Genomic DNA, 14,578 nt, shown 5'->3' on the forward strand with positions numbered 1-14,578 from the left:
AGTGACAAATTCCTACTTATTCCTCAAGTTCTATCTGATTTTACTTAATTTCAAAACTTTGCAGACTAACGTAATTGACCCCTGCTTGTGTGTTTCCACAGCACTTAGCACAAATTCTTTTTGCGCCATCTCATTAAATTATAGTTTCTTGTAAATAAATCTGTTTATAACACTAGGTTACAAGATCTGAGAGGATAATAGTTTTGTCTTATTCATCATTGTATCTGTTGTTATATAGCACAGCATCTGGCACATAGCTTATTTGACTTACATAAAAAAATTATTATCTTTAATTCCTTGAGACTGCTTTCGTTTCTAAATCTCAGTCAGTGAGTCTAAACTGGCTAAGGAAAGCATAGAAAACACTAGATGATAAATTACTTAAAACACACACATAGAAACATAATATTCAAACTATTCTGGAATGTTCCATTGTTTTGTGAGTCACTATTTAATTCATGGAAAACAACACATTGTCAAGTGTATTTCTTTATTTATTTGCATTTTTAACATCCTGCCTATTCCAAAAGAATTTCCGGCAGCTTATCACAAGAATGCATGCACTTAAATTGTAATCAAATAAATAGAAAAAGAAGTAGGAAATCAGGAAGAAGAAAAATAGACCAGTAGGCCTGCACATGAGCTGTAGTCTATAGCTATAGTATTTGAGCTTCAAATTCTGAGTTTCTTGGTGACCAAAATAACACAAAAAAGGGGAAGTTATTTTTCTTGAGTCAAAAATGGAAATAACTTTTCTCAGAGAATAGCTTTTCCTTACACTGAAATCACTATTTTTTTACACACAAAATGTCATGTGGGTTTTCTATTAGGGAAAGCTGGGTGCTATAGCAAGTAATGTCAATTTTTTCCCAATAAACGCAGTAATGAATTTCATATTGATGTTTCTTGTAGTCCCCTTCAATAAAAGCTGAAGGCATTACATTAACATACAACTCAGTGAAGGCAATTCTTCAAGGATCTAAGCTAATATGGTCCAAGTATATAGCTTTCTCATGGCCCAATTTAATCCAAGGAAAGACTTTAGAGTACTTAGAGAAGTGGATGGACTGTTTAACCTTCAAACAATCTTCTGTAAGTATCACTTTTCTCAGTCAGGATGGTTAGCAGACAGTTAACAGTAGCATTATCTGACCAGGGAGCATGTTGTTTTTACAAGTAAGAGGCTTTCTAGTAGCCACAATAACTGTAAAAAGGCAACATGGTATGGTAGAAAGAGCATCAATTTGCACTTTGGAGACCTGGGTTTTTCTACAAAGCTTGTTGTATTCAGTGTTTGATATGAGAGCCCCATTTCCTTTTTGTAAAGGCCATTCTCTAAGTTTCTTTCTAACCCTGAAAGCACGCGATTGTTGTTTTCATTCATGTGCCAGAGCTCTTCACCAATAGGTGTCTATATTTTAGCTAGAGCATTTGCTCAAGTTATTATCACATTATTTTCTCTATCATTCAAAGGAAGCCAAGATTGGTCTGCCATCATGGTGTAAGACATTTTGATTTCTATAATATCCAGAGATTCTATTAAATAATAAACTCAAAACATTCTGAATCCTGTAAAGCATAATTTTAAAAATACTAAATCAATTAGTGTGGGTAGTATTCCCTTTTCATTCCACCTCAGTGACAACCAAACTGTCAGAAAACTATAACAACATAGTTTATTCTCTCCCCCACCTCAGATATTGTATAAAAATACATCGTTTATTGATTTTGTTTACAAGACACACCCCTTCCCCCTTTCCATTTCTATGGGTCTCAATCACAAGTAAAACTACTTCCACAGGCAGTGTTTTTCTAGCTGAGATTATTTTATTAGTTACCAGTCTTCCACATTTGCAGATGGTGAAATTGAGGACTTTCAGGATAATTATGTAATAGAACTGTAGAATAAGCTATTGAATTCTGTTTCTATTAGTCTAGTAAAGTATTTATTTTATTCTATAAAACGTATCTCTTATATATACATTTGTATCATAGTAATCATTCTAGAATATGCCATTCATTTTTCATTAAGCAAATATTTTTTGAGCCTGCTCTGTGCTAGGAACAGTGCATGGAGCTCTCTGCAGGACACAGTCTGTGCCTTCAAGGTATTTACAACTAAGTAAAAGGAAAAATACATATATGTGTCATTATAGAGGCAAGCACCGGGGTGGTGGGGAAGGGAATAGAAGAGCTGTTTAATGTCCACAGTAGGAGGTGATGTCTCAATAGATGTGACTCAGAGCTGAGCCAGTGTTTGCCTGGTTATAGTAAGGAGATTGAATGTATCTGACATGGAGACCAATGTGGAGTTAATTACCAGTTCTTGGTTGGATTGTGGTACTCTTCACAGGTTAGGGAGTACAGGAGGGTGTATAATTTGGGCAGGAAGTGAGAGTGAATTGAAGCTAAGTGCGTTTCTGGATATTTTATGTCTTAATTACCTGTGGGACATGTAGGTGAAGAAGTCTAGTCTAGTCTAGTAGTTAAGAATTCTTGAGAGGTATTGTATCAACCATCCATGTAGAGGTATCAAAAGCCATAACAGTCACTTAAAATTAATAGAAACTAGCAGTTTGCTTTCATTTTCCCCATTCTCCTTCCAATCGATTCCATTCATATCTTTTACCATTACTATTTTTTTTTTTTTACTTCACAAACCCAGTTTATGTTTGTGTATATTTTCAGCCGTACATGACCCTATTTTTCAAATTATATGAAGTGGCCTAAGTGCCTTAAAGCAGAAAAATAGCATTGCATTAAATGAGGTGGTAGGAACTATCAGAACTTTTCTTTTTCTAAAAAAACAAAAATTGTGTATAAACATGGGAATTAAAAAAAAAAAAAAAACCCTTCATGGCAGTGAGTACTGTTTTGCAACGATGGGTTTCATTGAGCTATTTTTCTTCAAGGGTCTGAGTATAAGCCAAGGGTTACATTAAGTAAAATAAAATCATTCTGGAGGGGTCAAAGTCATGTGGCCTAAGTAGCCAGCCTGCTAATCGTATGGCTTGATCCAAGGCCTGAATTATATTCAAAGAGATCTCTGTAGTACAATTTTTCTTAATATAGTTCTTTTCCAGAGAAATTGGTAGTAAATAGCACAAGGTATCATCTCCTGATAATTGTTTGAAGTACAAATATTTTTTGGTACTATCACTAGCAAATCATTGTCTTATAAAGAACAAGAATAAAATATATTATGTGGACTAAATCTGTATATTTTCCTTTAGAAGATCTTAGAATTATAAGTCAGCTATGAGTTCAACAGTAATTGAACTATACACATGATTTTAAACAAAGAGGAACAGTTTGCTTTACTGTAGATCTGTGGTTATTACTTTCAAATGGCTGAGGAGAGTTATTTTCTCCCTCAAAACAAGACTTTGTAAGATTCTGAGCCAGAAAAGCTTTGCTGTGTTCTGGCTAGGAATGGAGGAGATGTGGCACCATCTGGATGCCTGGCCTTCATTCAAAGAGCTGGTAAGAAATTACATGTGCCAACTGCTGGGTTCTTCACTAAAGATAGTACTTGTGGCTATTGCACTTTACCTACTACTTGTCCTGAAACTGGTTAAGTTCCCAAGTTCCAAGGAAGCACTTTGAAGCCAAAACCATCACCTTGTTAAGTGCTGAGCCCACCTCTGAAGTTTACACTTTCATTCAGAAATTGAGGCTGTACTTTGAAAAATGAAGAAAAAAATAAGACAAATTTTGTCCCTTATAACTAAGCCAATAAAAATTACAGATATATATTGGAAAAACTTTTAACACTGCATTTTAAAGAGTCCAAGTGTTAGGATGAAACAACAACAACAAAAAGCCCATCAAGTTTCTGTCTGTAGACTCCTGTTGCAACAAAGGACCTTTACACTTTGTTTCTTTATCTAAATGTCTTAATCTTACACCATAATTCCTAGTGCAATTTAAATGTCCCACTTCCATAAAACCTTCCTTGATTTCTTCCACACAGTGTTTATGTTGAAGAAGTTCTTCAAAAGACATAATAAAGTTCATTACATATACATCTTGTATGCCAGTAATCAGTGTCTAACTTGTAATAGTTATGATCATCACTGCACTCCACTAGGAGAATATAGGTTTTTCAATGTAGTAAGAATATACATTAGTTTATTGTTATCGCAGCCATTCCGTTTGGCTTTGGTATCATTATCTCTCTTTTTTCAAACTAGAATCTGAAGCAGGGAGAGGTTAAGAACTTTCCCAAGGCCAAAATTCTCTAGAAATGTAATTTGATATTGTTTTAAATGATGTTTAGATACAATCAAAATAATTATATAAACACTATATATTATATAATTTATTAGTTAAAGAGTCCTTGAAGACTTGGTGATATAAACCTTAAATAGGATATTTTAGGAAAAAGTACTCCCAAGTTTCAGACGGCTTCCCCAGTGAGAAAGTTATATAGCATGGTGTTTAAAGGCAGTGGTTTGGAAGTCAGACACATCTATGTTTTTGTGCTTTTACAGCCCTTTATTAGACAGGAGACCTGGGTCAAGTTATGAAACCTCATTAGCCTCCATTTATGAATTTATAACATGGGATTAATAAATAAGACTTGTCAGAGATGATATCTCAGCTTAACACTGGTCACATTCTAGTGCTCAAAAGGTGTTAGCATCATGTGCTTATACACTTGGAGATTATCCTCCATTTGTAACATAGGATCTACGTGAATCTTCACTGGAGAAGAGCTGTTTTATGGATTTTGTAAACTTACAAATGGTAATCCTTCATCCTTCCTTCTTTTATACTCCAGCCAGATCTGGAAGAATATCTTGTCAGCAAAAGAAAAAGGAGATGGAGAAATTCACTCAAAGAGGGATAGATAATCCAGGCCTGTTTTCAGATCCTCCTGAGCTTTCAGAGCTCCTTTCTTATCTTATTTAATTCAAATATTTAAAAAATTCTTAAAATAACTGATTGCTGGCCCAATTTTCCTTGCATTTAGATGACTAACAATATATTTGTTTTAGTATAGAAACATAGAAAAATACTACTTATGTCTTCAGGTTTCATGAATGCAGTTAGTATTAGGTGTCTACATCGTGAAAGGATTCATGCTAAGTGCCAAGGTTACAAAGGTAAACAAGACACAAGCACCAGCCTTCATCGACCTTAGATTGAGAAAGGAAGATGTCCATCAAATGATCACAAGGCTAAGAAAGAATTTACACATTTTGAAAAATACCAATGACAGAAACAAATTTGAGTGCTATGAAAGAGCATGTTAGGTGGACAAAGGCTACGTTAGATAGAGTGATTAGAGAAGGCCTTTCTGAGGAAATGGCATTTAAAACAAGACCAAAATGTGAGAGGGGATTGGCCTGGTATGAGGCTGGGTAATTAGCATGGCCAAAGGCACCAAAGCAAGGAAGTATTATGAAAACTGAAGTTATGTCAGTGAAATCAGTACGTAACGAGTAAAGTCAGGAATAAGGAAAGGAAAGAAGCCATGGTAAGAAATGCCTTTATTCTAAGTTCCATAAGATAGTATTTAAGAGATTTAAGCATAGTTGTGCCATAATCCAATTTATGTCTTTAAAAGATCCCTGTGTGTCAAATGATTGCGCAAGTTCAAGCCAAGCTGGAAGAGCACAAAGGAGTAGTGCTTGGTCCAGGTAGGAAAGTGACCTAGATAATAGGTAGTGATAACTGAACAGGAAATTATAAAGTAGAACAGGTTGGGAGTGAGCTAGGGAAAAATTCAGTGGTTCATATTCCATTTTCCTTCTACATTTTTAGTATTTTTTACACTATCATCTGCATAATATTATAATTTCCCACCATCTGAGTAAAATATTACTGCATGATTTTGACATGGGGGGGGTGTGGATCCTGTTAAAAAGTTACAAATTTTTGATCATTCATTGTAGATCATTTCTCTTGTTGAAATATTTCTACATTTCACTTTTTCATTCACTCATTCATTCAAAGAATATGTGAGTAACTCATAAGAGTAAAAAAAAAAATTGTGTTGTTTATAGAAGTTGTATTTTTCTATTGTTTATTTTCCATGTAAATAACACAAAAATATTCTCCAGGAAAATGGTACCAATGATTTTGCTTTGGGGGTTTCCTCACCCTAACAGTTTTAGGATTTAATAAACTCCTTTTATTTATTTCTCTAAATTTCTTTTTTCTAGTGGATAATGATGTTAATCAGGGCACTTTTCCTCAGAATTTGAAATGGAGTTTGGGAAATGTTAAGTAGCCGACTCAGCCTGCTCTCTGTTAATTCTTGTATTTTTCACTAGAAAAAAGAGAAAACCTCTGTCATGATACAGAACAATGCTTATGCGGTGGCCGTTGCCAATTATGCCCCGAATCTTTCAAAAGATCCAGTTCTCTCCACCATCTCCAAGAGTGCAACCACACCAGAGCCCAATAAGAAGCCGGAAAACAAGCCAGCTGAAGCCAAGAAAACCTTCAACAGTGTTAGCAAAATTGACAGAATGTCTAGAATAGTTTTCCCGGTTTTGTTTGGTACATTTAATTTAGTTTACTGGGCTACTTATTTAAACAGGGAGCCTGTATTAGGGGTCAGTCCTTGAATCTAGACACAGGTTATCATTGGGATGTATGGCAACATTAAACTTGGTTTGTTTTGCTATGTACAGTCCGACTAATAACTGCTAATTTGTGAACCTACATGTACAGTATGTATATAGCGATATAGCTTACCAGTAAACCCTCAATGGAGACATGCATTTGCTAACTCATGGAACTGCTGGCAGATAGCACCCCACGCCAGTAGAGCCATTGCCTTGTCTAAAGATTTACCCTACAACCTGGTTTAAAGTGGATTTCAGCTTACCTGATTTATTTCCTATTCTTCTAATAGCAATGAAAGTGGAGAGACAAGACCACCCTTTTGATTTAGTTAGGTCTTAAGAAGGAGTATTTTCTTCTGTTTCTTAATTATAATAGAAGATAACTTTGTCGTTCAAAGATGAATTCTTCTAAATAACAACCTCATATCTACAACATCAGTTCCCTCCATGAGTACTCAGAATCCCTGCTAGTACAATTGGAAGTTTGACACACATAATAAGAAAAACCAGAGATTAGAAATCAGCTTTTAATTACTCTATATAGTATCTAGAATCAGGTACATATTATAGCATGACAAGCTCAAATAAGTATGATTCACCCCAACAGGACGTTAATTATATAGACAATTTAACAACTACTGGAATGTCATGGTCATTACATTTTTAGCTTCAGAGTTTGTTTGAAAGTAATAATTAAAATCCTACAATTTACTTCGATCATTGGAAACTACCTTAAATTAAAAAAAAAAAAAAGACAGTAAATGTGTCTTTCCAGGTATGTGTTGTATTGAAATTGATCAGCTGAATTTTCTTGGTGCTGGAGACTGGAAAAAGCATCCAGTTTGGCTGCTGTGGAGCAACATTCATATTGGATTAGAAAACTGTGCCAAAAACTCCCACTGATGAGATTCATAGGTGTCCCAAACTGTAGATGAGCACTTGTATGATTCTCTTCTTTCCTGTTTACTGCAAATTCTGCCTTAAGGCTTCTTTTCATCAGGACTCAGAAGCCACTAATTATAAAGGAAAGGGCAGTTAATTGGCACATTTTTCTGTCTTGAGAGCAGCTTTTTCAGATAAGAATTAATGTAAATCTGCTTTTGTAAATTGCAACTTTAAATTTCATTGTCTCAAATTTACAACAGCTTTGTATACCAGAAAAGGTTTTGGTAAGAGTTGAACATTTTTAAACTGCAGCTTTAAAACATCACCAACAGATTATGGATTATTTCACATGCACAAACACAGACACACAGATACACACAAACACGTAGCTAAGTTAGAAAACACACCTTCCAATTTTATATAAGTACTAATTATTAATGGGTAAAATTCATTTTTCCTTTAATATTTTAAAAATACTGTTTATGCCCCTGAAATATGCTAATAAAAGTTAACAATTGTGTATCATGCCTAGATTCAAAGTTTTTGGCAAGCCTAAAGTACTTTTGATTGACATGTACATTAGCAGTTATTAGTTGACTTTTACTAATAGATGCACCATTATGATGGTGTTTTTGTAGAAATATAGTAGTCAAATAGTGGCATTTCTTGCAGTTTTGTACAGTATTTTAGTATAGTGCATAAATAGGTATGTTCATAAAATCAATAAAAGGAATACCTTATGGAAATAAGCAAAATTCAACAAAAGTTGCTATTCCTTTTGCCTCGTTTAAATTTTTTTTCATTTTCTTTTTGTTTTTGTGTGATTCTATTATGTGCTTTGCATGATTGTATTAATACCAAGGTCACAAATGCATCTTATTAACAGAATTTGCCGTGAAGACGTCCTTGACATTAAAAATTCCCTCGCAAAAGGTAATCCATAATCCTTAATAAAATAAAATTGTTATATGAGCCAACAAATGTATTTCTTTAATTCCCTTCTGATAACATCTTCTTTGTCATCTAAATACTGTAGTTTTATAATGTGCACTTTATTCATAGATTTAAATAGAGATATTCTATTTTCTTACACATTTAAATATAGCAAAGTTCTTTGTAGTTTAGGGAAGTATGCAATAATAGGAGAAAGTACACAATGCTTGAAGGCAAACAATAAAAATGCTTTGTGTGGTTTGCGTTATTAGATACTTTATGAATGTTTTCCTTTTAAGGTCTGCATTGCCCCTTAATGGCTGACTTTGAATTATAAATTTATAAATATGTACATATGTAAAAATAGTTGAAAATAACAGTTTCTGTACGACAATGGAAAATACTACCTTGGGCAAAGAGCTGCAACCACATTGATGACACCAGTTTTATTAGCATTTATAGCAGATTGACCAGAAAACCTGTTATCCTTATTGTTATTTGTATTATTAATTTTAACTGTTAAAATCTTATTTGAACCTGCTGACATTCTGACAGATTGGATTTTCCAGTAGTATGGATCAGAGTTTTCTGTTAGTTCTCTAATTTCAATATACTTTTTACAGACTTCTTACTATTTTAAAGTTTAGAAAAATCAAAAGAGCTTTGTTCTTTCTAGAGGGAGGATGCTATGGAAATGAATTTTAAATTATAGAACCAGAGTCTTTACAATTATTCTCCCTTCTGTAAACCAGTTAAAACACAAAATAAAAATGACTTGAATTTATCAAATAAGTAATTTATCAAAATAAGGCCAATTTTCAGGAAATACATTTTTTATATACAAAGTTAGCTTCTTTGACCCATAAAATTACACCTATTTTATGCAGCTGTACGATGACATAAAGAGTTAAGGTATGTACAAAATGTAGATAAATATATGTACATATATAGGGATATAATCTCATTATTGTATAGCTACTACTCTGATTCAACTAATATTTATTCAACAATTTTTTTTTTACCTTCTACTATGTGCCATTCCCTGAAGTTGCTGTCAGTATCACTCATATTATACCCACAGAATTTAGTTGAAAATTGAAGTGCGACTCATTTTTACAAAGACTTAAAATTAAGGACTAAAGGAAACATGTAAATTAACTTAGTACTGAGAGTTGTTTACCACTAGTTGCTAAGATGGTGGCTGTTTTGCTCTTTTCTGCTATCCATGACCCTGTGTGTTTGAATATAAAAGTGGAACTAACATAAACATTTAAATTTTTTTTAAAAAATGTCAGTGATTTTTTAAGTGCCAATGGTAATGTTTAGAAAATTTTTTCAGGGATCTCTCTATTTTGAATTTATCTCAGGTTTGGATAAGTGATCCCCATGAGCCATGTTTCTAATTTTTTTTTTCTTGAGTAGCTTATAGCTTATTTAAAATATAACCGAAGCTATTATTTCACTACTTTTTTGTCTGGTAAATATATTTGATATATATTTTCTAAATAGGTCCTTCCTGTTATTAGTCTTCTGGCACTCTTACCTTCTTTTGAAAAAATTGCCAATTTTTTTCATATGAAAAGATTCAGAATTTAAAAGGTATCATGACCCATTGCTTTCCCATAGTAAAATCCTTATAGTTTCCTTTTAATTGAGGTCCCATGAGCATTTTGTGCTTCCCTTTTATTAATCCAAATCATACAAAAGAATAAAATTTAAACTGACGATGGGTAATTATTTTTAACATTTGCATGCTTGGGAACCTTGGACCGTGTAACAAAACTACTTTTAACAGTGTAGATAAGACAAATTATGATATTATTCTCTATTGAATTCATGCTTTAAAAAAAAGCCAGTATCTAATAATATTATTTAATATCCATAATATTTTGCTATCAAAATTTGTATTAAAGATATTAATATTTTTCATCAATATTTAAGAGCTTATATTTTCATCAAATTCAAAGAAAGAAACAGGAAAAGAATATTAAAGAGAAGAACCCACAGGAAAAATGAGGCTGTTGCTAATTAAACCAAGTGAAGCATTTTTCCTTTTTAACTCCCTTGAAAGTGAATAAATTATAAATACATATAAATACTAAAATATTTTCACTTTCATGATTCTATTATGGTAAATAAGCATCATGACTGAAATACTAAAATGAACAAAGGTCATGTAAAAGACATTTGGGAAAATAATAAATTATTCAAACTATTTTTATAAGAAGTATGTATCATGTTTTTTGTTAAAATTCTTAATTATCAACATAGTTAAACCACTGTGTCTTCCATTTTATTTCACTGAAATATTTTATTTTTGTTTGTTTATATAAAGAACAGCTTCTTATATAGGTAATTATATACAAGTATATACCCCACCTCAAACCTCTCTTCACTATATCTAATACATAACATCAACTTATATTGCCAGTAGGGAACAACAATTAACATGTTTATGTTTTGGTTTATAGTAATAATCCCAAAGAACCTTTAATAAGGTCATAGCTTTGTGTGTGTGTGTGTGTATGTGCNCCCTGTGTGTCAAATGATTGCGCAAGTTCAAGCCAAGCTGGAAGAGCACAAAGGAGTAGTGCTTGGTCCAGGTAGGAAAGTGACCTAGATAATAGGTAGTGATAACTGAACAGGAAATTATAAAGTAGAACAGGTTGGGAGTGAGCTAGGGAAAAATTCAGTGGTTCATATTCCATTTTCCTTCTACATTTTTAGTATTTTTTACACTATCATCTGCATAATATTATAATTTCCCACCATCTGAGTAAAATATTACTGCATGATTTTGACATGGGGGGGGTGTGGATCCTGTTAAAAAGTTACAAATTTTTGATCATTCATTGTAGATCATTTCTCTTGTTGAAATATTTCTACATTTCACTTTTTCATTCACTCATTCATTCAAAAAATATGTGAGTAACTCATAAGAGTAAAAAAAAAATTGTGTTGTTTATAGAAGTTGTATTTTTCTATTGTTTATTTTCCATGTAAATAACACAAAAATATTCTCCAGGAAAATGGTACCAATGATTTTGCTTTGGGGGTTTCCTCACCCTAACAGTTTTAGGATTTAATAAACTCCTTTTATTTATTTCTCTAAATTTCTTTTTTCTAGTGGATAATGATGTTAATCAGGGCACTTTTCCTCAGAATTTGAAATGGAGTTTGGGAAATGTTAAGTAGCCGACTCAGCCTGCTCTCTGTTAATTCTTGTATTTTTCACTAGAAAAAAGAGAAAACCTCTGTGCTGAATTTTCTTGGTGCTGGAGACTGGAAAAAGCATCCAGTTTGGCTGCTGTGGAGCAACATTCATATTGGATTAGAAAACTGTGCCAAAAACTCCCACTGATGAGATTCATAGGTGTCCCAAACTGTAGATGAGCACTTGTATGATTCTCTTCTTTCCTGTTTACTGCAAATTCTGCCTTAAGGCTTCTTTTCATCAGGACTCAGAAGCCACTAATTATAAAGGAAAGGGCAGTTAATTGGCACATTTTTCTGTCTTGAGAGCAGCTTTTTCAGATAAGAATTAATGTAAATCTGCTTTTGTAAATTGCAACTTTAAATTTCATTGTCTCAAATTTACAACAGCTTTGTATACCAGAAAAGGTTTTGGTAAGAGTTGAACATTTTTAAACTGCAGCTTTAAAACATCACCAACAGATTATGGATTATTTCACATGCACAAACACAGACACACAGATACACACAAACACGTAGCTAAGTTAGAAAACACACCTTCCAATTTTATATAAGTACTAATTATTAATGGGTAAAATTCATTTTTCCTTTAATATTTTAAAAATACTGTTTATGCCCCTGAAATATGCTAATAAAAGTTAACAATTGTGTATCATGCCTAGATTCAAAGTTTTTGGCAAGCCTAAAGTACTTTTGATTGACATGTACATTAGCAGTTATTAGTTGACTTTTACTAATAGATGCACCATTATGATGGTGTTTTTGTAGAAATATAGTAGTCAAATAGTGGCATTTCTTGCAGTTTTGTACAGTATTTTAGTATAGTGCATAAATAGGTATGTTCATAAAATCAATAAAAGGAATACCTTATGGAAATAAGCAAAATTCAACAAAAGTTGCTATTCCTTTTGCCTCGTTTAAATTTTTTTTCATTTTCTTTTTGTTTTTGTGTGATTCTATTATGTGCTTTGCATGATTGTATTAATACCAAGGTCACAAATGCATCTTATTAACAGAATTTGCCGTGAAGACGTCCTTGACATTAAAAATTCCCTCGCAAAAGGTAATCCATAATCCTTAATAAAATAAAATTGTTATATGAGCCAACAAATGTATTTCTTTAATTCCCTTCTGATAACATCTTCTTTGTCATCTAAATACTGTAGTTTTATAATGTGCACTTTATTCATAGATTTAAATAGAGATATTCTATTTTCTTACACATTTAAATATAGCAAAGTTCTTTGTAGTTTAGGGAAGTATGCAATAATAGGAGAAAGTACACAATGCTTGAAGGCAAACAATAAAAATGCTTTGTGTGGTTTGCGTTATTAGATACTTTATGAATGTTTTCCTTTTAAGGTCTGCATTGCCCCTTAATGGCTGACTTTGAATTATAAATTTATAAATATGTACATATGTAAAAATAGTTGAAAATAACAGTTTCTGTACGACAATGGAAAATACTACCTTGGGCAAAGAGCTGCAACCACATTGATGACACCAGTTTTATTAGCATTTATAGCAGATTGACCAGAAAACCTGTTATCCTTATTGTTATTTGTATTATTAATTTTAACTGTTAAAATCTTATTTGAACCTGCTGACATTCTGACAGATTGGATTTTCCAGTAGTATGGATCAGAGTTTTCTGTTAGTTCTCTAATTTCAATATACTTTTTACAGACTTCTTACTATTTTAAAGTTTAGAAAAATCAAAAGAGCTTTGTTCTTTCTAGAGGGAGGATGCTATGGAAATGAATTTTAAATTATAGAACCAGAGTCTTTACAATTATTCTCCCTTCTGTAAACCAGTTAAAACACAAAATAAAAATGACTTGAATTTATCAAATAAGTAATTTATCAAAATAAGGCCAATTTTCAGGAAATACATTTTTTATATACAAAGTTAGCTTCTTTGACCCATAAAATTACACCTATTTTATGCAGCTGTACGATGACATAAAGAGTTAAGGTATGTACAAAATGTAGATAAATATATGTACATATATAGGGATATAATCTCATTATTGTATAGCTACTACTCTGATTCAACTAATATTTATTCAACAATTTTTTTTTTACCTTCTACTATGTGCCATTCCCTGAAGTTGCTGTCAGTATCACTCATATTATACCCACAGAATTTAGTTGAAAATTGAAGTGCGACTCATTTTTACAAAGACTTAAAATTAAGGACTAAATGAAACATGTAAATTAACTTAGTACTGAGAGTTGTTTACCACTAGTTGCTAAGATGGTGGCTGTTTTGCTCTTTTCTGCTATCCATGACCCTGTGTGTTTGAATATAAAAGTGGAACTAACATAAACATTTAAATTTTTTTTAAAAAATGTCAGTGATTTTTTAAGTGCCAATGGTAATGTTTAGAAAATTTTTTCAGGGATCTCTCTATTTTGAATTTATCTCAGGTTTGGATAAGTGATCCCCATGAGCCATGTTTCTAATTTTTTTTTTCTTGAGTAGCTTATAGCTTATTTAAAATATAACCGAAGCTATTATTTCACTACTTTTTTGTCTGGTAAATATATTTGATATATATTTTCTAAATAGGTCCTTCCTGTTATTAGTCTTCTGGCACTCTTACCTTCTTTTGAAAAAATTGCCAATTTTTTTCATATGAAAAGATTCAGAATTTAAAAGGTATCATGACCCATTGCTTTCCCATAGTAAAATCCTTATAGTTTCCTTTTAATTGAGGTCCCATGAGCATTTTGTGCTTCCCTTTTATTAATCCAAATCATACAAAAGAATAAAATTTAAACTGACGATGGGTAATTATTTTTAACATTTGCATGCTTGGGAACCTTGGACCGTGTAACAAAACTACTTTTAACAGTGTAGATAAGACAAATTATGATATTATTCTCTATTGAATTCATGCTTTAAAAAAAAGCCAGTATCTAATAATATTATTTAATATCCATAATATTTTGCTATCAAAATTTGT

The 14,578-nt window shown here is 32.3% G+C and overlaps 1 protein-coding gene across 4 annotated transcripts in view; it reads left to right on the forward strand.

Moving 5' to 3' along the window:
• The window catches only part of GABRA2 (gamma-aminobutyric acid (GABA) A receptor, alpha 2), a 147,893-nt gene extending 134,961 nt beyond the window's left edge, over positions 1-12,932 (forward strand). For 2 of the 4 annotated variants that reach the window (XM_008575269.1, XM_008575268.1), the window contains 2 exons: positions 913-1,092; positions 6,282-8,656. In XM_008575269.1, the coding sequence (XP_008573491.1) occupies positions 913-1,092; positions 6,282-6,578 (477 nt within the window). In that variant the 3' untranslated portion in view covers positions 6,579-8,656. Of the gene's footprint in view, positions 1-912; positions 1,093-6,281; positions 8,657-11,668 lie in introns of those variants that run through there. The other 2 variants (XR_550668.1, XM_008575271.1) reach the window with 2 other exon arrangements.
• Positions 12,933-14,578: the final 1,646 nt, after the last annotated feature.

Source organism: Galeopterus variegatus, unplaced genomic scaffold (assembly GCF_000696425.1).
Source record: "Galeopterus variegatus unplaced genomic scaffold, G_variegatus-3.0.2 Scaffold1166, whole genome shotgun sequence".
NCBI classification, from domain to species: domain Eukaryota; kingdom Metazoa; phylum Chordata; class Mammalia; order Dermoptera; family Cynocephalidae; genus Galeopterus; species Galeopterus variegatus.